Source organism: Lithobates pipiens, unplaced genomic scaffold (genome assembly GCF_037356315.1).
Source record: "Lithobates pipiens isolate NorthernLeopardFrog02 unplaced genomic scaffold, aLitPip1_a1.2 Scaffold_13, whole genome shotgun sequence".
In the NCBI taxonomy this organism is placed as follows: Eukaryota; Metazoa; Chordata; class Amphibia; order Anura; family Ranidae; genus Lithobates; species Lithobates pipiens.
The window spans coordinates 261435163-261462669 of NW_027507718.1; the positions used below are offsets into that span (position 1 = coordinate 261435163).

A 27507-nucleotide genomic window follows, 5' to 3' on the forward strand; every position below is an offset into this window, starting at 1 on the left:
ACGTTTATTTTTTCCCTTAGTTTTTGATTGAGTAGAAAGGTTTTAGAACAATTGTCAAATCTTCTTTTGGGGACATTGGTTCTCTGGAACTGTGGGACAGCAAGGTATTTCCTCACATTGAGGGATTTCCTCTCACTTTTTGGTTTGGCTATGGGACAGGAAGTAAAGGGGAATATCCACAGTGGGACACAGATGGCAAAAAAAAACATTAGCAGGAGTTATAACCCTCTCCTTACTCTATCCAAAATTAAAACATTTTCCCTACTACTTTTATATACAGAGTCAGCTTTTGATATTGCGCCAAACCTGATGTACAGTACAACCAGTTACAGCAAAGCCACAATTTGTGTTTTTATATGGCGGAACCAGTTTACTTGTAATCTGGATACTTAATAAAAGATTTTTAAAAGACTTTTTGACGCTCAGCAGAAGGAGGTAGACACCCTTTTACAATGTTATACTCTGACTGACCTTGTACCTGCTTGCTAGATGGCTTGTGAATAGCCCTGCTGAGGATATCTACACTGAGTTCTTTTCCTTCTGTAATTATCTCCCCCACCAACACACCATTTTATAGATCAGCACTCTGGTTACATGTCTGATTTCAGATTTCTGTTGGTATCTGATGGCTCCCTTAAAAAAATTGTGTTAGGTAATTGTACTAGCAGCACTAATAGGCTAATTTTATTTTTAACCACTTCAGCTCCGGACCAATAAACACCTTAAGGACCAGAGGTCTTTTTGCAATTTCGCACTGCGCTGTTTTAACTGGTAATTGCGCGGTCATGCAATATTGCACCCAAACGAAATTTGCGTCCTTTTCTTCCCACAAATAGAGCTTTCTTTTGATGGTATTTGATTGCCTCTGCGATTTTTTTTTTTTTTTTTTTTTTTTTTTTTTCGATATAAATGGAAAAAGAGCGAAAATTTTGAAAAAAAAAGATATTTTCTTCTTTTTGTTAGAAGAAAAATCGAATAAACTAAATTTTAGTCATACATTGAGGGCAAAATTTATTCAGCCACATGTCTTTAGTAAAAAAAATGTCAATAAGCGTATATTTTTTGGTTTGCGCAAAAGTTATAGCGTCTACAAACTAGAGTACATTTTCTGGAATTTACACAGCTTTTAATTTATGACTGCCTATCTCATTTCTTGAGGTGCTAAAATGGCAGGGCAGTACAAATCCCCCCCAAATGACCCCATTTTGGAAAGTAGACACCCCAAGGAAATTGCTGATGGGTATGTTGAGCCCATTGAATATTTATTTTTTTTGTCCTAAGGGATTGAATAATGACAAAAAAAAATAATAATTTATAAATGATATATTGCTCACACATGCCATGGTTATATGTGGAATTGCACCCCAAAATATATTCCGCTACTTCTCCCGAGTATGGCGATACCACGTGTGTGGGACTTTTTGGGAGTCTAGTCGCGCACGGCACCCCGAAAACCAATCACCACCTTCAGGATTTCTAAGGGTGCAAATTTTTGATTTAACTCCTCACTACCTATCACAGTTTCGAAGGCCATAAAATGCCAAAATAGCACAAAACCCCCCCAAATGACCCATTTTGGAAAGTAGACACCCCAAGCTATTTACTGAGAGGCATGTTGAGTCCATGGAATATTTTATATTTTGCCAAAAGTTGCGGGAATATTACAAACTTTTTTTTTTTTTTTGCACAAAGTTGTCACTAAATGATATATTGCTCACACATGCTATTGGCAGAAGTCAAATTACACCCCAAAATAAATTCTGCTGCTTCTCCCGAGTACGGGGATACCACATGTGGGGGACTTTTTGGGAGCCTAGCCACGTACGGGACCCCGAAAACCAAGCACTGCCTTCCGGATTTGAATATAAAATGCTATAAAAAACAAACTAACCAGAGTCACCCGTAACACTTATACGGTGATCAGTGGTGAAAGGGTTAACTAGGGGCAATCAGGGGGTTCAAATTTTTATTAGGTAGTATATGGGGGTCCCTGGCGCTATATAAAAACCTGACGGGGAACCTAAATAACTAACTGGCTAACCAGCGTCACCAGTGACACTTATACTGTGATCGCTGGTGAAAGGGGGTGAAAGGGTTAACTAGCAGCAATCAGGGGGTTAAAACCATTATTGGGTAGTATATCGGGGTACCTAGCGCTATAAAAACCTGGCGGTGAACCTAAAAAAATAACTAGCTACCTAGCGACTGTAGCGACACTAATGCAGCGATCAGAAAAATTATCGCTTAGTGACACTGGCAAAAGGGGGTGAAAGGGTTAACTAGCGGAAATCAGGGGGTTAAAACCATTATTGGGTAGTATATCGGGGTACCTAGCGCTATAAAAACCTGGCGGTGAACCTAAAAAAATAACTAGCTACCTAGCGACTGTAGCGACACTAATGCAGCGATCAGAAAAACGATCGCTTAGTGACACTGGCAAAAGGGGGTGAAAGGGTTAACTAGCGGCAATCAGGGGGTTAAAACCATTATTGGGTAGTATATCGGGGTACCTAGCGATATAAAAACCTGGCGGTGAACCTAAAAAAATAACTAGCTACCTAGCGACACATGCAGCGATCAGAAAAACGATCGCTTAGTGACACTGGCAAAAGGAGGTGAAAGGGTTAACTAGCGGCAATCAGGGGGTTAAAAACATTATTGGGTAGTATATCAGGGTACCTAGCGATATAAAAACCTGGCGGTGAACCTAAAAAAATAACTAGCTACCTAGCGACACTAGCGACACATGCAGCGATCAGAAAAATGATCGCTTAGTGACACTGGCAAAAGGGGGTGAAAGGGTTAACTCTAGGGGCAATCAGGGGGTTAAATCTTTATTGGGGGGTGATAGGGGGCTACCCTGGACCTAACACTAACTGTCCTGACAGTTTTTACTGTCACAACTGACACTGAATGCATTGATCAGTAAAGAAATGATCAATGCAATCAGTGACACTGTGACTGGGGGGGGGGGGGGCAGGGGGGGATCGGGGGGCGATCGGGGGGGGGGATCGGGGGGGGGGTTTGTGTGCCTGTGTGTACCTACATGTCAGTGTAGTGTTGGTGCACACTTACTTTTACTCTTCTCCTCGTAGTCCGGTCAAAAAGACCGCCCCGAGGAGAATGACATCACTTCCTCCTTCCTGTGTAAACAATACACAGGGGAGGAAGCTTCTCATTGGCCAGGAGCGATCCAGAGGGGGTGGCCGAAAACCAACGGCCATCCCCTCATCACGGAGCGCTCCTGGACCGAATCGGACCGCCGTAAACAGCGGGAGGGGGTCCGATCGGACCCCCCACCCGCTGGAAGGCAATCACGTAGATGTACGTGATTGTGCCTGCCTGTGCCATTGTGCTGACGTACAATGGCAATACGGCGGTCCTCAAGTGGTTAAATAAATGATTGTAATAAGTATTGCCTTTTCATATTTGCTGATATCTTTAAAAATCATCTGCTTTTTAATTTGCCCTTAGTACTTCATTTGTGTTCTAAGGTTACAGCGTAATTTCTATACTAAATCCCAGAAAATCATGTTGACCTTCTCAACTGGAGAGGCTGTAAAGGTCAAAAATATGTGGAATTTAAAGGACTTGTTAGTAGGCATTTAGCATTATGCAGCTTAGTATATTTTTAGATATCAGTTGGTGAATGAGGTAGAGGAACAATGTGAATTTGGCATCCACTTCTCTTCCCTTCCCAGAATAACACATGTGTGGCTTTACACATATTGGAAACTTTTATGGAATTCTAACTTTGTAACATACTTCCACGTTCTGTTTGTAGAGATGCCCTCTAGGAACACTTTCTTTGGTGCTGTTACCCCCAAGCAACAAGCTAATAATGTATGCATGTATTTCAGTAAAAATAAAATTGCAGATAAAACACCTACATTTTTGGAGTAATGTTTAAATAACTGGATCAATCTTGAAAATTTTCAGTCTTTTACTGATGGCCTTGGGCAAAGTTTTAACCAGTGGTTGCAGAGTCTGGACTTTGACTGGACCATTTTAACGCATGAATATTCTTTGATCTAAAGCATTCCATTGTAGCTCTGGCTGTATGTTTAGGGTCGTTGTCCCAGTCTCGTCTTTTTCAGACTCTAACAGGTTTTTGTCTAAGATTGCCCTGTATTTGGCTCCATCCATCCATCTTCCCATCAACTCTGACCAGCTTCCCTGTCCCTGCTGAAGAAAAAACATCCCCACAACATGATGCTGCCACCACCATGTTTCACGGTGTCAGCGATGAAAGCTGAAAATTGGGCTGGGAAGGAAGGGGGCAAAAGTGCCCTGTATTGTAGTGGTTAAACAGGTCATACTTGCCTCTACTGTGCAGTGAGTTTTGCACAGAGTGGCCCCAAACATCCTCTTCTGGGGTCCTCTGGCAGCACTATCAGCTCCTCCCCCACATCGTATAACCCCCCTAGAAGAAGCGGTCTCCCTGGGGGTTACCTTGCGGGCATGCTCCCGAGTCCAGCATTTGCGTCCATAGATGCAGAATATAGGACTCGGCTCCGCCCCCCCCCCCCCCCATGGGGCCCACTTTATTGGATTTGACTGACAGCAGCAGGAGCCAATGGCTGCACTGCTATCGACCTATCCAATCAAGACCTGAGAACCCTGGGCAGAGAGGTATGTGGCCTCTGTGACTAGTTTCCTGGCTAGAGATTTTCCAGGATGGCGATTTGAGCATGCTCAGGCACTGATATCACTAATGGCAAAATGTAACAGTTTTAAATGGTTTTATGGCATTTTAGGTAACAAGTGGTGACGTTCTCTACACATGCCTGCTGGATGCTTATGTTGTCATTGTTTGCAGGTATGTTTCCCTTTTTATGGCATTCACCTGGGCTCTTCCTATCTCCTTTTCAATGCTTGCTCCGGGATCGCTGTGTTGGGCTCAGTTTCCACTGGTGCTACTTGGGATTGCAAGGTTGCATAACAAGTCATACCCCATGATTTCCAATGAGTACCGTTTTTATATCAAGGTAGTCCCTGCACTACTTTGGTCCCACTCGAGGTCCATAGAACTCAAGAATACACAGGCATTGCTTCAGGTCGCATCAAAATTGTGTAATTTTTCAGGTCGCAGTAGTGCACACTTAACCTTATGCTGTTTTTAATTTCAGTCTGCTGCTTTGTTCTGTTTCTATGGGGAATTCTGCCCGGTCAGACCACCCATTGCTCTTAAGGTCTAGGGATTAGTTAAGTGAAGATTGAGCAAAAGAGAGCAAATATCTATAGTCCTGTAAGGGCCACAAGAGGGAGGGAGCCTTCTGAAGGTCAAGACAATTCGCCATCTAAGAACAGATATCCAGACAATATTGATTTAAGGTCATCATCTCACCCCTCGTTATCATTGCTTCCTGTTTACAAACATCACAGGTTACCAGCCCTAATAGTCGCTGCATTTGTGGTGGAAAGTCATTGCCTGCCAAGGTAAGATGTCAAATCTACCTGGAACAAGCAGGCTACAGCCCTACAAGGACCTCAAGAAGGAGGGAGCCTTCTAAAAACCAGAACAGTCACCATTCAGGTGCAGACATCCAGGCAACATTGATCAATGTCATCTTGCCTCATTATTTATGCTCCCCGTTTACAAACACTACAAGTTACCAGCCCTAATGGTTGAAAGTCATTGCTTGACAAGCTAACATGTCAAGTCCACTGGGAGCAAAGAAAGGGATGTCTGGAAAGTAGCCACCTTGATTAAAGAATTGGCCAAGGAGTTGATACACGAAGCCTTTACTCCCCATTCGGTGGCTGAATTGCCTAGCACTTCCAACCAGACCCAGTAGGTGGTGTCCAAATTGTAAAGCTTGCCATGAGAAGATGGCGTTAAAGGGGCCACAAGTTTTGAAGATTGCCCAATAGAGCCTTTTTGCAAGGGCAGTTAAGGACTCAATTGCCTGGGGTGAAGTGGAGGAAACTCTCCACAAGGTTACAAAGTACTCCTTCCCTTCACTGAACATCTGGAGAAGTTAAACCAGGAAGAATGGAAGGGGTCAGAGAAAAATGCCTGTATAAACAGGCTGTCAAAACTATATACCCTGAAAAAGCTAAAAGTCAGCCTACTGTAATCTTCTCCTCCAATGGTGGATGCATCATTAATGTAGCTTGCAAGACATGTCACCTTGCTGTCACATTCAGGGAGGCTCTAGTCTAAAAATGTAGATCTATATCTGAAGTGCTCCTACATACTGTAGTATCTGCAGGTGCTCTCAGGCCAGCAATAACCAGCCCATGTGCTGAGTGAGTCTAATGGTAGTGGTTTCATAATTGTCAAGCAGCTGCTGTGATTTCCTATTGGGAGTATCTTACCAAAAATTCTATTTTTTGTTGCAGTGGATGCCAAAAATCTGACTTGTATCTTGGTGCAGATTTCTGGGAAAATCAGTGGGATATAAGCATCCCTTGTAATAGAAAAAAGCATGACAGGACCTCTTAACTATGAGATCTGGGGTCAAACAGACCTCAGATCTCATATTTACACTTAAATGCAATAAAAAAAAAAAAATTGTCATTTAAAAAAGTCATTTTAGAGCTATGGGCGGAAGTGACGTTTTGACATCGCTTCCGCCTTGCATTGTTATGGAGATGGGTGGGGGCCATCTTCTCATTCGTCTTCATGCCCAGTAAGGGTGAAGATCTGCTTGCCTCCGCTGCTGCTGATGGCCCCGGTAAGCGGCGGAGGGCATCTGACTGTGGCGTGACGGTGGGGGCTCTCCGCCGCAGAGACCATTCTAATCAGAAACCGGACCGCCGGCTAAACAAGAGGATACCGGGGTTATGGCGGTTAGCTGCTGCCATAACGACGATACCCACTTCAAAGTAAAGACGTACACCATCATGCGGCGGTTCAGAAGTGGTTAATGAAGCCCCCCTGGAAAAAGTGAAGAGACAAGGTGGTAGCCGCTTTGTAAGAGATGAAGTTGGCGGCAGACTCTGGCGAATGTACGTCAATTGATGTTTTTCCAGGAGCGGTGTTCCCCGCAGTCACGGCAAGAGGGGCATTATGGCTGAAGCCATGGTTGACGGATCCCGCCTTTAAAAAAAAAAAAAAAAAAAAAAAAAAAAAACTGGTGTAAGATACCAGACAATGGATCCAATTTTATTTTGGAGTAGACAGGATACAGCCATCTCAAGAGTGACCACTAGCAGGTCAGGGCAAATATCATCTGACAAGGTCCAGCATACAGGCGGCAACTTCCAAGTAGGTACAAGGAGGCAAAATCCTACGGATCGTGAAAAAGGTAAGCAAAGGAACTGGAGAAGTAACCAATCTTCATTATTGAAGCCTTAAAAATAAAATTAACTAAACTCAAATCAGGTAATCGGTGCCCAGTGCTAAAGTTGAACAAAAAACTCCAACAAGCACAGGAAATTTGAGTCGTGCAAGATGGAAAACCTCCAAACAATTTTATTATTTAACCACTTGACCACTGGGCACTTAAACACCCTTAATAACCAGACCAACTTTCAGCTTTCGGTGCTCTCACATTTTGAATGACAATTACTCAGTCATGCAACACTGGACTTATGACATTTTTGTCCTTTTTTTTTTCACACAAATAGAGCTTTCTTTTGGTGGTATTTAATCACCGCTTTTTTTTTTTTTTTTTTTGTGCTATAAAAGAAAAAATACAGAAAATTCAGTAAAAAATTTTATTTTTCTTTGTTTCTGTTATAAAATTTAGCAGATTAGTAATTTTTTCTTCATAAATTTTGGCCAAAATGTATACTACTACATATCTTTGGTAAAAATAAGTACAAATTGGTGGATATTATCTGGTCTTTGTGAAAGTTATAGAGTCCACAAGCTGTGGTGCCAATATCTGAAAATTGATCACACCTGAAGTACTGACGGCCTATTTCAATTCTTGAGACCCTAAGGGCCGGTTCACACAGCGAGGCGCGGCGAGGCGTCTCCGACTTACCTCGCCGCGACCTGCGGGGAGCTCAGCGGCGACTTGCAGAGGACTTCTGTATAGAAGTCAATGCAAGTCGCCCCCGAAGTCGCCCCGAAGTAGTACAGGAACCTTTTTTCTGAGTCTGAGCGACTCGAGTCGCTCCTCTCAGAACGGTTCCATAGTACTGAATGGGGGCGACTTGCGGGAGCGAGGCGAGCCGTGTCGCCTCGCCTCGCCTCGCTGTGTGAACCGGCCCTAACATGCCAGAAAAATACCCCCCAAATGACCTCTTTTTGGATAGAAGACATTCCAATGTATTTAGTAAGAGGCATGATGAGTTTTTTTGAAGTTGCCATTTTTTTGCACAATTCTTTGCAAAATCAAGATTTTTTTTTTTTACTTTTTTTTTTTTTTTTTTTTATTCTTCACAAAATTGTCATATTATCAGTTTATTTCTCACACAGCATATGCATACCACAAATTACACCCCAAAACACATTCTATTACTCCCGAGTACGGCGATACCACATGTGTGAGACTTTTACACAGTGTGGCCACATACAGAGGCCCAACATGCAGGGAGCGCCATCAGGCGTTCTGGAGCACCCCGGACAATTCTGACATTTTTCTCCTACATGTAAAAATCATCATTTATTTGCTAGAAAATGACATAGAATCCCAAAACATTATATATGTTTTTTTAGCAAACACCCTGGAGAATACAATGGTGGTCGTTGCAACTTTTTATCTCGCACGGTATTTGCGCAGCAATTTTTCGAATGCTTTTTTTGGAAAAAAACCTGTTTTGTGCTTGAAAAGAAAAAAAAAACCCAGTAAAGTTAGCCCAATTTTTGCATAATGTGAAAGATGAAGTTATGCTGAGTAAATGGATACCTAACACGTCACTCTTCAAAATTGCACACGCTCGTGGAATGGCGCCAAACGTCGCTACTTAAAAATCCCCATAGGTGACTCTTTCAATTTTTTTTTTTATTGGTTATATGTTTGTGGTTACAGAGGAGGTCTAGGGCTAGAATTATTGCTCTCGCTCGAACGTTGGCAGAATACCTCACATGTGTGGTTTGAACAGTTTTCATATGTGGGCGGGACTTAAGTATACGTTCGCTTCTGCATGCGAGCACATGATGACAGGGGCGCTTTAAAAAAATTTTTTTTTTTTTGTTTACTTTACTTTATTTTAGTTTGACATTTTTTCCCCAAAAATACATTTTTTGATCACTTTTATTCCTATTACAAGCAATGTAAACATCCCTTGTAATAGGAATATGGCATGACAGGTCCTCTTTACAGTGAGATATGGGGTCAATAATCTCACCTCTAGGCTGGAAAGCCTGAAATAAAAAATAAAATAAAAGATTCTGGCTTTGATCGTATTGGCAAGTCGGTAGAAGCACCGGGGGGCGGCAGGGGGGGGGGGGGGGGTGTCCATGGCTGGGTATTGCAGGGTATCACCGACTATGGCTGGGTATTGCAGGGTATCTCCGAGTATGGCAATTTATTGCAGGGTATTGGCAGAGTATTGAGGGGTTAAATTTCGGTGAGCAGCGATGTGGGCACTGCAGATGCAGCCCACAGCGCTGCCAACACGATCTCTTTCCCCCTCCGCTGTACCGATCGGTCATGTTATGACGCTGGTTTGTTCAGTAGAACTTCAGTTCAGTAGAACTTCACCCAGGGAATATCCGTTGATTCCGAGAAAGTCAAAGGTGCTTTGGGAATGAAGTCTCTTCCCGCAGAACGGTGTCGGAGTATCCTTGGTTCTTCAGAACTGATCAATTGTTTTCGAATGCAAAATTATCACGTCGGACCCCAGCTAGAAAGGTTGGGGGATGCATTTTAAAGAGCAGGCTGCTCAAGGTTATGGGATGTTCAGCTTACGAGGTATAGTATTGAATGCTCTTGAACTGAGAGTAGTGTTCAAAGCCCTTCTGTCATTCACTCCTGTTAAGAGGAGCAAGATTTTTACTGCACCTAGATGGCAGTGGAAGGGCATTGTTCTTAGGCTGTCAGTGGAACTTCCTGTATCAATAATTGCAAATATACCATTTTGGCTTAGGAGGCTCTAGTGTCTGTCTCTCCTACACTTGCGCATTAAGTCACCACTGCCTCTTCCAGTGATGACATGTTTGCTCTCTCATGGACAGTTTTGCGATCCAGCTCCAAAAGACTACTTTTGATGGCATAGAAGTTGAGAAGTGGAGGCTACCAAGTCAAGGGTGCTCAGTGCAGGTAGTGGCTACCTTGTGTCGCAAATAAAACGTACCAAAATATATGGGACAATTATGCAGATCTCAGAGCAAAAGCCTGTAGTCCTTTATCACCTGAACCAGCCAGGGTTCTACAGTTCTTACAAGTGGGCAGAACAGAGGTCTAGGTTCAAATGTTTTAAGTTCAAAGTTCAGCCTTGTCTGCACTTGCAAGGGTTTAAGGAGTCCTTAACCCTTTAGTGATACAATTCTTATGCATGAAGTTGTACACCTCCCAGGAAACCATTGTTCCGTATGTGAAACTTGCTTATGGTCCTCTATCAAGGCCTCCTTTCTATCCTACAGAATTGGCTACACCCTGCAATCTAACTCTGAAGACCATATTTCTGGTTGCTACAACCTCTGTGAAAAGGTGTCAGAACTTCAGGCTTTGTACTCAAGGAGCCTCACTTAACGTTCTACCCGGACAGATTAGTCCTAAAACTCCAGACTGCTTTTATCCATGGGGTGTTTTTCTCCTTCCAATTTAGCCAGGAAGTCAATTTACTGTCTGTCTTGGTTGAGTGAGATAACCACATGCCCTGGCTGTTGATCTAACTCTAGTGACCTGCTTGGCAGCTACCTTTTCATTCAGGAAAGCCATAATCTGTACTTGGTTCCAGTGCCACTTAAGACAGGGTCAGTTGGCATCAGCACGTACAGTCAACTCCTAGATTAAGACAATTAAGAGCCTACTCTCTACAAGGCCTTCCTGTTTCGGAGGTCTTAAGAGCTCATGCAACTAGGCAGTGCCATCTCTGTGGATAGCACAGTGAGTGTGTCCTGAGGCTATTTGCAAGTCAGCAATATGGTCCTCCCAGGACACCTTCATTACGCTTTGACCACTTGCCAACCAGCTTGTACTGTGGCAGAATAGCACGGCTGGGCAAAACTTTGTTATGTTGTGTCGCTTCGCCCTGTGGCCATTAGGGGCACTTGGTGCTTGCCCCTGGAGCCGATGTGAGTGCCCGGCGGTCACGATAACAGCCGGGCTCTGGCGATCGCTGCTGACACTGAGAATCGGGATCTGTGTGTAAATAGTTCCCGGTTATCTGTGGGGAGAAGAGACAGATTGTCTGTCTGTTTGTACAGAATATGAACAGAGATCTGTCATATCCCCTACACAGTCCCAGCCCCCCTTCAGTTAGAACACACACTAGGGAACACAACCCCTTGATCGCCCCCTAATGTTAATTCCTTTCCTGCTGGTGACTTCTTTCTTCTTTCTTTCTTTCTTTCTTCTTCTTTCTTCTTCTTTCTTCTTCTTTCTTCTTTCTTCTTCTTTCTTCTTCTTTCTTCTTCTTCTTCTTTCTTCTTTCTTCTTTCTTCTTTCTTCTTCATAAAAACCGCAGAGGTTATCAAATACCACCAAAAGAGAGCTCTATTTGTAGTGAAAAAAGAACGTAAAATTTTGTTTGAGTGCAACGTTGCACAATTGGCAGTTAAAGCGACGCAAGTTCCTAATCGCCAAAAGGGCTCTGGTCAGGAAGGGGATAAAATCTTCCGGGGCTGAAGCGGTTAATAGGTGAACCTGGCTCAAGACAGTAAAATTTGGAAAATTCATGGTGCATACTTACTAATGATTGCAACATTTGTCTTGCACCCTCCCGTATGGCGAGTAAGTTCCTATTGCCATGATGCACCAGGAAAACAGAAAATTGTATACTCACCTTTTCGTAATTTTCCTTTCCTTGTGCATCTTCATGGCGAATGCTGTGAGCTGGGACTGTCTTTTTTGATTTATAGCTATATCGGGTTGTGGGGGCGGAGCCACAACCCATTGTATGCTGCCATGAAGATGCACCAGCAAAGGAAAATTACGGAAAGGTGAGTATACAATTTTCTGTTTTTAAAGTACATGTGTATGCTGTGGGAAGGGAGGATTCTTGTCAATCCTCTAAAGATCTTGCCAGTATCCTTGTTCTGTAGCAAAGTATTTTATTTTAAACAAACAAAAATTTTGTGTGGGTTTGTGTGTTTTTTTTTTTTTTTTTTTTTTTACAAGACCCGTTAAAATTAATGGTAAACACATGAATATTTTTGTTTGTATAATCATGGATAAAAAAATAAGGCTCGGTTTAAATATATACGAATCGGATGCATCCAATTTAGCATAACGTGAAAAGACCAGCTTTCAATGGAGCCGGTTCACATATGCAGAATGGTTGGGGTGCAAATTAAAATGGGCTCCTATGTGTTTTTCAATCTGGTTCAGGTGCGATTTTAAGTGTCAAATTCGCACCTGAATCGCACCTAAACTGACTAAGGCCGGGTTCACACCGCTGCGATGCGGGAATGCCGCGAATCCGCGGCGTTTTCCCGCATCGCACACCTCCCGCCGGCAGTTCACACTGCCCTATGCGGACGGCTGGGGGTGTCAATGTTATGTTAATGACACCCCCAGATCCGTCCGCATATCGCAGTGCGATCTGCCGACTCGCACAGGAATCGGATCGCATGGTGTGAACCCCCATGCAATCCGATTCTGTTGCGGACCAAAAAAAGGGTCCCGTGCGAGTTTGCTGCGGGAGCGATGCGAATTCAGCCATACTATCTGTATGGCTGAACTCGCATCGCTACGGAGATCGGATGTGATTTGCGGTGCGAATCACATCCGGATCTCCCCCTGCAGCAGTGTGAACCCAGCCTTAAAGTGATTGTAAAGTCTGTTTTTTTTTTTTTACTTTTTTTTTTTTCCCCCTTTTTGTTATTTAAAAAAAAAGTTATACTTGCCTGCTCTGATCCTTCTTATCTCGGGTCCCTCTTCAGCGCTCCTAGCCCCCCCCCTCCTTCCCCTGCTGAGTGCCCCCAAAACAATTAGCTGGCTATGGGGTCACCCAAGGCGTACCTATGTGTGTCCATTCAGACGCAGAGCCATGGCCCGGCCCCTCCCCCTCTCTCCTTGTTGGCTCACTAAGTTTGACAGCAGCGGGAGCCAATGGTGTCCCGCTGATATTTCAGCCAATCAGGAGGGAGAGTCCCGTACAGCCGAGTCTTTTGTGCAACATCGCTGGATTGAGATGGGCTCAGGTAAGTATTAGGGGGGCTGCTGCACACAGGTTTTTTTATCTTAATGCATTAAGATAAAAAAAAACCTTATGCCTTTACATCAACTTTAAATTGGGGTGATAACTTTATAATATCCTTTTAACACTTCCAAAGAAAATCCGCTTAATTTTTCCTGCATGCTGGCAATTGTATCATTTATCCAGAATAAAGTGCACAAAATATATACATACTGTATGTGTTGTACACCTTGTGCATATGTGAAAAACAAATCTATAAATTATAAACGTATAACATCCAACATAAATGGATAGAATCTTCCTCTTATTATATTGTGTAATACTCTAAATCCATATTTCATGTGTTTAAATCGCACCTGCTCTACCACCTTCCACCTTTATACTCTCACCTTATTTTGGTCCTATAAGTAAAACCGGTCAAATCAGACCCTTTTAAGGGGTTATGTACCACCATAGTTCAGCTCCTCCCGGCTCTTCAAATGATATGTACTGGGAGTGCATAACCCCATTTAAAGAGCTTGGAGTAGCTGAGCCATGGTGGTATATAAACTCTTAAAGAGAAAGGCCTTATTTTGACTTCTAGTTCAAAATAAGCTGGTAAGCGCATATGGTGGAAGGTGATGGAGCACGTGATTCACATGCATGAAATTTGGATTTATTGTTGGTAATTTTTTTTAAATCGGGCAGATAACAAGCCTGTTGCAAAAAAAAATATATATCAAAGGGAAGGGAACCCATAAACATGAGATAATCTTGCTGTTGAGAGAATAATCGGCAAGGCAGGTTAGAAAACTTATTACAGCACAGATCGTTTTTATTTATACTAACTTTGGGCAGCACAGTGGTGTAGTGGTTAGCACTCCCGCCTAGCAGTAAAAAAGGGCCGCTGCTTCGAATCCCAACCACGTCACTACCTGCTTGGAGTTTGCATGTTCTCCCTGTGCCCACGTGGGTTTCCTCCGGGTACTCCGGTTTCCTCCCACACTCCAAAGACATGCAGGTAGGTTAATTGTCTTCTGTCCAAAATTGGCCCTAGTATATGAATGGGGACCTTGGATTGTGGTCTCCTTGAGGGTAGGGATGGATGTGAGTGTGCAATGTACAGGGATAGGGACAATTGTAGATACTCACTCAGGTTGAACTGAATGGACTGGTGTCTTTATTCAACCTCACTAACTATGTAACTATAAAACTTGAGTTTTTATTCCACTTAACCTTAAAATCTCTGAAGTATCAACTGCATATAAAAATCTGATTCGAGAAATGTACAAGTCATTGTCCTTTCAATTACTTTTGTAAATTGCCCTCAGGGTTGTGAAAAAGGAAAGAACCTTGGGAAATGAGATATTTAGCTTCTGTTTTTTCTGTTTACTATGTTTCTATAGCAATAGAATACAAGTCTATCTAGTTAAGCCTTTGCCAAGATAGCTTTCTGTTGATTCAGGGAATGGAATCATCAGAAGAAAACACTACTGGTCCTTGCCTGCAAAATGTAACTCAAACCTGTCCACGATACACGTGTAACCATTCATTGCCTTTATGGGAATAGGTGAATTCCATAAACCATGGGGGCAAATCTCTATAATAAGCTTGAAGCAAGTACTCAATGTTTATACTATTACATGTGTGCCATGTTGAAGGACTGTGAATGATTCCACTGTGAAAATTACTACATTTTACTATTCATGTCTATTCTATAACTGCCCAGTAAAACAGACCCACAAAAAATTAGAAATGGGTTGGAACTTTTTAATTGCTGTGAGTAAACTGATAGTGTACATTATGGTAATGTACAGAATGAAGAGCGAATCCAGTCTCAAAGATTTCCCCTCATTTTGGAGACATTCCCTCCAAAATGTAGTGCCTCGGAGACAGAAATTAAGGAGATGAAAGTGAGGAGAGACGCAGATAGCAATAAGCTTGCCACAGGTTCTAACCCTTCCCCACTCTCGCTATAGCAAGAAAGAAATCTAGCTAGTGGTATAAATGGTTCATACAAAGATCCTCCACAGTATGACTGAATATAAATTGTGCCAACAGTAAACAGTGTAATCATAAGATTTGGTAGTTGGGCAGTGCATTGACGTAGTTGTTAGCACTTCTGCCTGGCAGTAGTGGGGTTGTTGTGGTTAGGATTTAAACCAATGCCTTGCCTGGAATTTGCATGTTCTCCCTGTGTATGCATGGGTTTCCTCCAGGTACTTTGGTTTCTTCCCACACTCCAAAGACATGTTTTTCAGGGTTTGGGCTTGTCCCCTTAGTTCCAGTGAAGGGAACTATTAAGGCGTCCGCATGCCGAGACATGTTGGACCATTTTAATGCTCCCAACCTTGCGGGAACAATTTGGGGATGGCCCCTTCCTGTTCCAACATGACTGCGCACTACTGCACAAACGAGGTCCATAAAGACATGGATGAGCGAGTTTGGGGTGGAGGAACTTGACAGGCCTGCACAGAGTCCTGACCTCAACCCAGAACACCTTTGGGATGATTTAGAGTGGAGGCTGCGAGCCAGGCCTTCTCATCCACATCAGTGCCTCACCTCACAAGTGTTCTTCTGGAATAATGGAAACATTCGCATTGACACACTCCTAAACCTTATGGACAGCCTTCCCAGAAGAGTTGAAGCTGTTATAGCTGCAAAGGGTGGGCCAACTCAATATTGAACCCTACGGACTAAGACTGGGATGCCATTAAAGTTCATATGTGTGTAAAGGCAGGTGTACCACTATTTTTGACAATATAGTGTGTGTGTGTGTGTGTGTGTGTGTGTGTGTGTGTGTATATAATATAATCATGTATCTTTAATAAAAATGAACCTAATTGGCCAAAGAGACAAAGTGCTAGGAAGGAGGCCACCAAATGAGCTGTGAGCTCAGGTTTTTTCAAGATGACGTCCAGAGGTAACACAGAGACATTCGCTTTTCCATTTAATGAGGATGAGTAGGATCTGCCATGTTGCCATGCATTGGATGGGGGTACAGACTTCCTGATTAGTTACTCAGTGAATATATGTGCGTATCAATGTTTATATTGTATATATTATACACCACAAACGGCAGACTGGATTGTACTTTTATTGTACAGTAGCAGTAAAGATGAAACTGGCACTTTACCTATTCCCCACATATGAAGAGTAAAGCCCCTTTCACACTGGGGCGGTGGGTGCATTGGCGATAAAGCGCCGCTATTTTTAGCGGCACTTTACCGTCAATTTTGCAGCGCTATTCAGCTGCTAGTGGGGCACTTTTACCCCCGCTAATGACCGAGAGAGTTAAAACCACCGCAAAGTGCTGCTGCAGCAGCGCTATGCTGGCGGTATAGGTGCACTGCCTCATTGATTTCAATGGGCAGGAGCGGTATATACATCACTCCTTCACTGCTCCAAAGATGCTGCTAGCAGGACTTCTTTTTTTTTTTTTTTTTTTTTTTTTTTTTAGCGTCCTTCCAGCGTACCGCTCCAGTGTGAAAGCCCTCCTACTAACAGGAAAAAATAAATGTGAAATGTTTTAAGCAGTATTTCATAGGTGTCTGGCTAAAGAATAAGAAATGTATTTCTAGTTATCAATATAAAAAAATAAAAATAAAAATTGCTGTTGGAAATGGCCACGTATAGAAAATTGGATCTCATAACCTCTTGGGGGGGGGGGGGGGGAGGGAGAGAAAGGGACAACATGTTTTGTGAAATATTTTCAGCCTAGATTCCCACTATGGACACTGTCTGTTATTTCAGACATGGAGGGAAATGCCTAAGCTGAAAAATAGATGAAAAACAAAATGTGATTCAAAATGAGTCGTTGGCTGGCAATGCTTTAGTTGTGACCAGCTTTATTCACATCATTTCCTAATAAGGCAGTGTGCTCCAATGTTTGGAATTCTTTATGATAAATTGAATGGCATATTTGTGCAGGGAGATTTTCTCTGCAAAGTGGGTATTTTCAATAAGTAATCAGTCCTATGAATTTTTCAGCATGGCTGTGCTTAATCAGCCAGTATGAATATTCTAGTGTAAACTTAGACTGCTTTAGCTGATTTCTCTATAGTTCTAAAAATTTTATTTTTTACCTTAACGCATTCATAACATTAAGAAAAAAAAAGTCCCAGTACTAAAGTTTACTATGATCCACAATTGACATAACTATCCCATAACCAAGTGAGCTGGGTTTTAAGAGGGTGGACTTCAGCCTTTCGCTTGTCCTCTTGACTGATGTGAGCCTGGTGTGCAAACATGGAATGGAGCGGTTTCAATGTGTGAGTATTTAAAATAAGTGTGTGTTACAAGATGTATACTTTCCTTAAAGCAGATCTGCTTTAATGTACAAATTAACCACGTATTGCTGCCTGATGAAATCTGCCACTATGCTGGAGGTAGGACAGGCATGAGGCAGTGTCATTGGTTGCCCAGTCACTGCCCTAGTCATACACCGAACCTTCACCTGGCCACAGTCCCAATCTGGAAGCTTCAAGTTAAACAGAGGGGTACTAGTACAATGGAGTCTTGCCTGACCAGCAGCTTGTACTTGAGTTTCACTTTTTTAATGGACATCATCAAGAGGGATGAGTAATAGTGGTTTTGCAGCACATTATGGGTTTTCTAAAAGAGGGGGTTATTTTTTTTTCCCTGACTGTCCCTGACTGTCTATACAATATCTACTTGAAACTTTGCATGGAGCTGAGTACATCAGGGTGGGGGGTTGAATCGATCTTCTGCTATAGTTAACCATATGCAATCTGAACGTCAGAGATATAGCTCTGTAAATAGGCATTAAAGCGGGAGTTCCGCCTTTTTTTTTATTTTTTTTTTATTTTTTATTTTTTTTAAAGCCAGCAGCTACAAATACTGTAGCTGCTGACTTTTAAAATAAGGACACTTACCCGTCCAGTGCACCCGCGATGTTGGCACCCAAAGACAATCTCTCGATCTTCTCTCGGGTGCTGCCGCCGCCATCTTGGGTATGGGAATCAGGAAGTGGAGCCTTGCGGATTCATTTCCCAGTTCCCTACTGCACATGCGCGAGTCGCGCTACGCAATAAGGATGGTCCCCGCTGCCTCTGGGATCCGTGTGTTTCCCAGCAGACAGTGGGGGACCTGCAGAAAAGGGGCGTAAATATCCGTAGATTCTGCGGATATCTATGCCGGAAGTGGGTGCATATACCTGTACTGTACAGGTACCTGCACCCCCCTCCCCCCTGAAAGGTGCCAATTGTGGCGCCAGAGGGGGGGAGGGTTCCAATGAGCGGAAGCTCCACTTTAGGGTGGAGCTCCGCTTTAAAGTGCATATCAACCCAAGGGCGAAAATGTGATATACAGTATATACGGCTGCTTACTCATTCTTAGCCCTTGTACAGACGGTCGGACATTCCGACAACCAAATCCGTCGGATTTTGTCCGACGGATCTTGTCCGAAACTGTTGCATACACATGTTCGGACAAAGTTGTCGGAAAAATCTGATCTTTCAGAACATGATGACGTAATTTCGTTACAATGGGACTACGTTCAGGCTAGTAGCCAATAGCTTTAATGTAGGAATTTGATCTGAGCATGTGTGGCACTTTGTCCGATCGGAATTCTCTACACATAATCGGAGTATGTCCGATCGGAGCAGTTTGTCTGAAAATATTTCCGGCAAGTTGGAAAATTTGATCCGCCGGATATTCCGACGGAAACAGTCCGATGCATACCACACACAGTCGGAATATCCGACAAAACGCTCCGATCGGACACATTCCGACGGAATCTCCGACCGTGTGTACAAGGGCTTAGGCCTCATGCACACTTTGTTTCTTCTGCTCCTTGGGGCCTCTGGCATTTTTTTTCTGCCACTAAATGCCTTTGTTGGCATATGTGTCCATGCACACATGGGCGTTGGGAAGCAGAAAAAAACCCACTGCCAGAGCATGCAGGAGCAGCTGTGCCTTGGCAAAAAAATAGACACCTGTAAATGCATCTGAACGTGCCTAAGCACTAGGTGCATTTAGCGCTCGAGCATTCATTTTGATGGTCAGAACCATTATTCTGGCGAATTAAATGAATTGCCACCCAAGACTTGATGTGACTAAACACATTACATGCCTTTTACAGGAGTCAAGTGTTTTTTTTTCTTCAAAAACACTGTTGCCAGGAGAAAAGGCATCTAGGAGAGAGAGCAAAATATCCGGTGTACCTGAGGCCTTAGAGATGTTTCGCTGCATTCGATTATTTTCACTAAAGCTTGATTCACACCTGTGCATTTTGCAGATTTGAACTACAGACCGTGTTCCATAGGAAACCATGGTACGTGGAGTGTAGTGCAAAAAGCACTAAAAATGCATAGGTGTGAATCAGGCCTTAGTGATCCTGCCAGTAACACATTTGTCCAAGGGTGGCAATGCTCACTTCCTGCACTGTATGTTAGGAGGAGCAGCATCATGGGAAAGGAAGCATGTTGATACAAAGGAACGCCTCCACCTCTCTAACATGTGCTCTGTTATCCAAGGAGAGAACTGGGAACTATACTAACTGATAACAGTGCAACATAAGCAAAGAGCATTGGATTCAGCTCACTAGATATCTGACAGAATCATCAGGTATAATTACCAGACCAAAAGGGAGCAAATAAGAGACGTTCATTGTTGGGATTTACATACACTTTAAGGTTTGGCTGGTAATCATGGAAAGACTTCTAGTATTCTACCTATTGGCTGGAAATGTAAACCTGATATTGTCGTATTCAGTCTTTTAGGCCTGAACATAAAGAAAATGCTACTTAAACCAGTGTCCACAGACAAAAGTGCACCACGGTACAATGGAAGAAGGTGGCCTGGTCTGATGAATCACATTTTCTTTTAAATCCTGTAAGTGTGTGTGTGTGTGTGTGTGTGTGTGTGTGTGTGTGTGTGTGTGTGTTGCTTACACGGGGAAGAGATTGCACCAGGATGCCCTATGTGAAGAAGACAAGCCGGCGGAGGTAGTGTGATGCGTTGGGCAACGCTCTGCAGGGAAAACTTCATGTTGCTGTTACTTGACACGTACCACCTATCTAAACATTGTTGCAGACCTACTACATCCCTTTATGGAAATGGTATTCCCTAATGGCAGTGGTCTGTTTCAGAAGGATAATGCACACTGCAAAAATGGTTTAAGAAAAACCGTGAGTTTGAGATATTGAAAAAACATGCACACGTTTTATTTGGGTACAGCATTGCATGACCGGTCAGAAATTGAATTGTCAGTTAAAATAATGCAGTGCCGTATCACAAAAAGTGGGCTGGTCATGAAGTGACCTTCCGAAGTCGTCTTCCAAAGTGGTTAACTTTAACTACTGCCTTATTCTATTCCTAGGTCAGTCTCTGAAAGCCATTGCTTTCTGAGAGAAGCAGATGACGCATTTTAAGCTGACCGTACACACTGTTATGAGATTCATCTAGTTCCTGATGAATCAACAACAATTCTAGTGGGTGGCCTGGTCAGCTTCCTCCTGTCTGACATCCCTTGGATGGACAATTGTCAGACTAACAGCGGCTGCATCTAGCCACATGCAGCTGCTGTTAAGGTAAGGTGTTTGACATCGGCAGGTCTGGCTGTAACTACAGAGGAGACTGTGAATGGAGGCTTCTCTGTATAGACCGTTTAGCCCTCATAGGAAATCGCCCGCTACCTAAGGGCATACCTCTGCCTGCTGTCTCTGAGTAATTTTAGGGCTCTTTGGTGGTTCTGTTAGTGTAGATTGGCAAATGCAGCAAGCTTTTAGGTGAATTCAGCTTGCATCTGGGTTCGGTTTGGGATGCGTCTGACCTTTGACTAAGCATTTTATAAGTTGCTTTTTGCGTTCACATTTATTTATTTTTTTAGGGAGAAAAGCATTTTTTGTGTGTACAGATGTCCTGTAAACAGTGCATAGGCAGGAATTGTAAGCAGATGGCTCTCCGCTGGTCATCAGTGGAATTGGGGGATGCGTAGGTTTTTCATTTTCAAAGTGACTGTGTAAAAACCTCTTAACTATGCAGAAATATGGACTAGATAAATTCAAACTAGTAACTCTTCACTTTATTTGTGGTATAGCATTTTTGTCTTAATTTTAAGAGCTTTTGAAAAGTTCCCTTCAGCCAATCTATTCTGTTGCATAAACATTTCTTTCAGCTGCTTAAATTAAGTGGATGAAATGAAGCATGTTTTCTGTACAGCCCCGCCAGGGCTATTAACTTTTAAGTGTTATGGCAGCAGAAATAATGACGTTTTTAATGCCATAACTCTGCATATGGCCATTTTCAATAGCTGATCACAAAAACCTACCAATGTGAAATGAGAAACTATTCTTAAAGGACTCGTCTATCATTTTCAATATTGTGAATCTATTACAACAAATTAGAAAATTCATAATTAAATATAGATGGCTTAGAGGTGAGAGGACTTGTCCCTTTAAATCCTTTTACTTCCATGTTCAACTGCAAGTCATGTGATGTTTGTAGAGACATCTTAAATCTTGAATTCTGGAACCTACATTTTCTCAAATTCTGAGTTATTGGTAGATGCTGGACAAGTAAATCTCAAGGCGTTTTTTGTATTTTGTAACTCTCAGGTGGAAGATCTCTGCACTCGAGGTCCCCAGTCTCCTAATCTTCAACAGATGCAGTGATTTAAAGTGGTTGTAAACCCTTACAAACCACTTTGACCTACAGGTAAGCCTAGATTAAGGCTTACCTGTAGGTCCAAGAAATATCTCCCAAACCTATACGGTTTAGGAGATATTTGCCCGTAGACGGGCACCGCTGTCTACGGCACAGGCGCACTGAGCGTGGCATCCCCGATAACGAAGATGCCGCGCAATGCCGTGTGTCTCGGCTCCCGTGCGCATGCGCGGGAGTGACGTCATCGCGGCTTTGCCGAATGACAGCAGCGGAGCTGTGAGACCCACCGAGAAGATGGATGCGGCGGACTACAGGGGACAGCGGTGACTTCGCTGGCTCCTGTGTCAGGTAAGTGACACATAATGGGCTACTATGCAATGCATAGTAGTCCATTATGCTTTACCTTTGCAGGGAATGAAAGAGGAAGTAAACTCATCAGGGTTTACTTCCTCTTTAAAACAAAACTGCAAATTTTATTTAACGTGATATTAAAGTATTTATTTATTTTTTGTTTTAAAATAACAAACATGTTATACTTGTCTTCTCTGTGCAGTGGTTTTACCCAGATCCTCCTCTTCTCCATTCTCTCGCCAATTCTCCTGGCCCCTCCCTCCTGCCAAGTGCCCCCCACATGAAGCAAATTTTTATGGGGGCACCCGAGCTGCTGCTCTGTGTGTTCATTCAGACATGGCACTGCAGCTCGTCTCTCTCCCTCTCTCGCTCCCCTCATTGGCTTACTGACTTTGACAGCAGCGGGAGCTAATGGCGCTGCTGTCTCAGCCAATCAGGAGGGAGAGTCCTGAAAAGCTGAGGCTCTCATGCAACATGGCTGGATGGGGATCGGGTAACTATTAGGGGGGCTGCTGCATACAGAAGGTTTTTTTATCGTAATGCATAGAATTCATTAAGATAAAAACTTTCTGACTTTAGACCCACTTAAAGTTTTTAACTAGTTTAACCACTTCCCGACCAGCGCACGACGATGTACGTCGACAGAATGGCACGGGCAGGCATATTGGCGTACATGTACGTCCAATATTCGATGCCGCCCTGCCATCGGGAGCGCGCCGCCGGCGGCGCGCTCCCGCGCTGGTCGGGACCCCCGTGAGTCCGGTCGCGGGACCCGCGGACTCGATCGCCGCGGGCATCCCCGCGATCGTCTCACGGAGCGGCCGAATGGAGGAAATGCTGTATAAACAACATTTTTCCATTCTGCCTAGCAACTAGTGACGCTGATCTCTGCTCCATGTGATTGGAGCAGAGATCAGTGTACACTAAATGAAAGCCCAACCCCCCCACAGTTAGTAACACACCCCTAGGAACACTTAACCCCTACACTGCCATCCACTGGTTAACCCCTTCACTGCCAGTGTCATTTACACAGGAATCACTGCATTTATATAGCAGTGATTACTGTATAAATGACAATGGTCCCAAAAATGTGTCAAAAATGTCCGATGGGTCCCCGACAATGTCGCAGTCACAATAAAAATCGCAGATCGCCGCCATTACTAGTAAAAAAAAAAATAATAAAAAATTATTAATAAAAATGCTATAAAACTATCCCTATTTTGTAAACGTTATAACTTTTGCGCAAACCAATCAATCGCTTATTGCGATTTTTTTTTTTTTTTTTTTTTTTTTACCAAAAATATGTAGAAGAATACGTATCGGCCTAAATTGAGGGAAAAAAATGTTTTTTTATATATTTTTGGGGGATATTTATTATAACAAAAAGTAAAAAATAATGCGTTTTTTTTTCAAAATTGTCGCTCTATTTTTGTTTATAGCGCAAAAAATAAAAACCGCAGGGGTGATCAAATACCACCAAAAGAAAGCTCTATTTGTGGGAAAAAAAGGACGTCAATTTTGTTTGGGAGCCACGTCGCACGACCGCGCAATTGTCAGTTAAAGCGACGCAGTGCCGAATCGCAAAAAGTGGTCTGGTCTTTGACCAGCAAATTGGTCCGGTCTGAAAGTGGTTAAGACAGATGGTCCTAATAAACCATTTCCTTCATTAACGCATGCGGCCGCTGTCAGTGCTGGTATAAACTCATGTAGCATTGGCTAATTGCAGTGTACAGCACTGTGTTTCAACTTCCTGTCCTGTTTCTAGAACAAAATCAAGTTAGGCGTTGCTCAGCCATTCACAAGAAGCTTTGTATGTTATAAATGAATACCAGGCTTCATCTGACTGAGGTGGGCAGATAACATTGTGATCTCTATCTCAGCTGGTGGAAGCCTTGTATTCATTCATAAAATGCAAAGCTTCCTAATTTATTTTCCTGGGAACAAGACGGGAAGTCCTCATCATGGTGCTGAAACGCAAGGTTGATACTACATAACGTTTTTAGAACACTGCCAGTGGTGAAAAATCGATTGTTTGGACCAACTTGGTTCAAACAAGCCATTTTAAAGCTTTATTTTTTATTTTTTTTACCCTTATGCATGGCTCCTGCTGCTGTAAATCCAAACCGGTTGTGTCTGTATTGCAGATGCATCAGTTCTCTTATATGGGCTGCTTGCCCACATCTCCTTGCTATATGGGGCACTGTATCCCTGTTAATGAACCCTAATTGTTACAGTACACAAGTTTATCAGCAACTGAAACCTCATTTATCTATGCTCTAGATCAGTGGTCTCCAAACTGCGGCCCCCTAAACAGTGCTGAGTGTCACTGCTGATCCTGGAGGATGGGGATTACTGGGGGCTCAGAGTGAGGTACACAGGTGAGGGGAGAGGGGGCACTTCACCTGCTGGGGGGAGGATGGGGACTCCTAGAGGGGCCATTTCTGTATTGGACCATGTGTTATCCCCCCCCCCCCCCCCGATGTGGTCACAAGACCTCGAATACGTCGCTTTGTACACCTGTTGCAATTTAGGCACTCAGGCTCAAAAAGGTTCGCTGTCACTACTTTTTCTGCCGACTGTTGTTGCCATTTTGTCTGTAAAGCTAGCCATAGATTTGTAACCACAGGTAGAAGGAATAACAAGGGCTTGATTACCCTATCAGCACAGTGTTGATGGGAAATCCCTTTTGCTGTGCAATTATATTCTGACAGAATACAATGGTCACTGCTGTCGATCCGTCTGTGGCAGGCCTTAGAGCACCAAACGTAAAGGTAACGACCAACTCTCTCACCGTTGCTATAAATTGTGCTGTTAATTTACCATTCTACACAGATGAACTTTAATGCCCCATTTACATGTGCACATGACGTGAACGTGTGTTTTTGCATACAACATGCATAGGACAGCCTGAGTCCTACCTATGACAAGTGATCCAAAGAGCCTCCTGTACCTTTTCGGATGCTGAGCGCCACTTTTTTTTTAATACGAAAAGATGCTTCTACTGGCTGCTAAATGCAACACACATTTATTATGTTCCCAGAATGCCCAGTTGTAAATGTAGCCTTAAAAAAAAAAGAATAAAAAAAAAAGGCTGATGTATAAAAAGAGGCTTTATTTAGGATGTAACCTTTGCTTTTTTTTTTTTTCTTTTTGTAGAGCTGCAACTGCTCCAACGACCAATCAAAATCCTGCACAAGTTGTAAGTTCTCCCAAAATACCCATTTGGCATGTAGTTTGTTTGCTGATATTTTATTATAGATGTAAAATATATTTTGATTGTATACAGTCATTCCAGATGCTGGTATGCATGATTACTGTAAGGAAATCACTAAACAGATGTTTTTTATTGCTATAGTTCAAATTATTTTTCTGAGACAAAATTCTCATTCTTGAAATAACATGCTTTGCTGGCATTTAGTCAGCTGAAATCAAAGTATTTATAAATCATTGTTTTTTATTGGCCTTATTAACTGTAGGGGTCAATGTTTGATAAAGCAATTCTTTTCAGAGTTGCTTTTATTGCTGAACATAGTAGTCTTATGGAGCGTTTGTACATCTAACTATGGTCTGGCTAAAGTCCAGTTTCTGTGATTGTATTTTAAAAAGCTAATGTTCAGAAGGACATGGCTTGCATAGACGTGCTGAGCTGTTAACGAAGACTGATTTGTGTTTGTTGCTGCACAACAGATGTTGCTAAGGGTGGAACAGAAAACTTTTAACAGAAAAAAGTAAACTCTAGGCAAGTGGAAAAAACACTAGTAAGAAAAAAAAAAAAACACATATAGATGTACCGTAGGTTTTATTAAATTCTACTTCTGTGGGTTCCAGACTACACACGAACCATTACACCTAAAGCTATTCTATCCAACAGCAGGCACAATAAAGCTATTGAAAATTGGATTGTCATTGTGATGGCATCCACATTGACCGATAGGTGATTAGAATCGGGGGAGTTGGCTCTCAGCAGTATGAGGACGTTTAGAAACCTTGAGCTGGAACATCAGCTGATCTTCAGGTTGCCCTGAAGACTAGAACATTTTCCCAGTTCCTGGGACCTGAAGGTAGTTTCAGTAATGATTAATAAAACCGTATATTGGATAGTGCTGCTCAGCAAGTCTATGCAAAGCTAGGAATCCTTTAAAGCTGACGTTTAGGTATGAATTTTATAGCATAGTTACGTTGGTTACTGAGCGATCCCTGTGGAAGCTGTAAATCAACATAGTGGCTGCTAGTATAGTCTTATCAGCAGTCTTCTGGGTCCAGGGCTGAGCAGCAGCCCCTTCTGCATAGTAACAATATCAGGCACTACCACAATTTAAAGGACTTGTGTGTGTGTGTGTGTGTGTGTGTGTGTGTGTGTGTATAAATTATATTATAAATATAATGTGTGTGTACCGGTGTGTGTATATATATATATATATATATATATATATATATATATATATATATATATATATATATATATATATATATATATATATATATATATATATATATATATATATTTTTTTTTAGTATAAACAAATATTTTTTGGATTGAGCAAAGTTAAGATGTGGAGCGGTGAAGTTCTCATCTGCCTTGTCCAATCAAAGAACACCTTGTGTTCATTGAGAAAAAAATACAAGGCATTCTATGAATGGCGGCAGTCCTGAGCAACCCATGTAGCTACTATGCAGAAGGGCAGCTGCTCTGAATTAAACTAAGATTGGCTCATTTGCAGATCTAAAGGTATGAGATATATGCATACTTACATTGGTCCAAGCTGGAACACTGGAGGAGATTTACTAAAACTAGAGAATGCAAAATCTGGTTCAGCTCTTCACAAAAAACAATCAGCTTCCAGGTTTTATTGTCAAAGCTTTAGACCCCTTTCACACTGGGGCGGTGCGGGTGTCTGTGGTAAAGCGCCGCTATTTTTAGCGGCGCTTTACCATCGTTTTAGCGGCGGTCTGCAGCCGCTAGCGAGGCGGTTTTAACCCCTGCTAGCAGCGGAAAAAGGGTTAAAATCACCCGCAAAGCGCCGCTGCAGTGGCACTTTGCCGGTGGTATAGCCGCGCTGCCCCATTGATTTCAATGGTTAGGAGCGGTGAATACACTGATCCTTTCACCGTTTCAAAGATGGGGCTAGCATGACTTTTTTCACCATCCTGCTAGCGCACCGCTCCATTGTGAAAGGGGCCGTTTTTTTTCAGGCTCTATTTTTAGCGCTGTAGCGCCTGAAAACCGCCCCAGCGTGAAAGTGGCCTAATTGAACAAGCTGAATTTAGAAGCTGATTGGCTACCATGCACAGCTGCACCAGATTGTCCAATTTTTGGAAATCCTCCCCGCTGTAGCTATGCAATAA

The 27507-nt window shown here is 42.7% G+C and overlaps 1 protein-coding gene across 6 annotated transcripts in view; it reads left to right on the plus strand.

Moving 5' to 3' along the window:
* PDLIM5 (PDZ and LIM domain 5) overlaps positions 1-27507 on the plus strand; it is a 266096-nt gene that overhangs the window by 91560 nt on the left and 147029 nt on the right. For all 6 annotated transcript variants that reach the window (XM_077476564.1, XM_077476565.1, XM_077476571.1 and 3 more), the window contains exon 4: positions 25318-25360. In XM_077476564.1, the coding sequence (XP_077332690.1) occupies positions 25318-25360 (43 nt within the window). The remainder of the gene's footprint in view (positions 1-25317; positions 25361-27507) is intronic.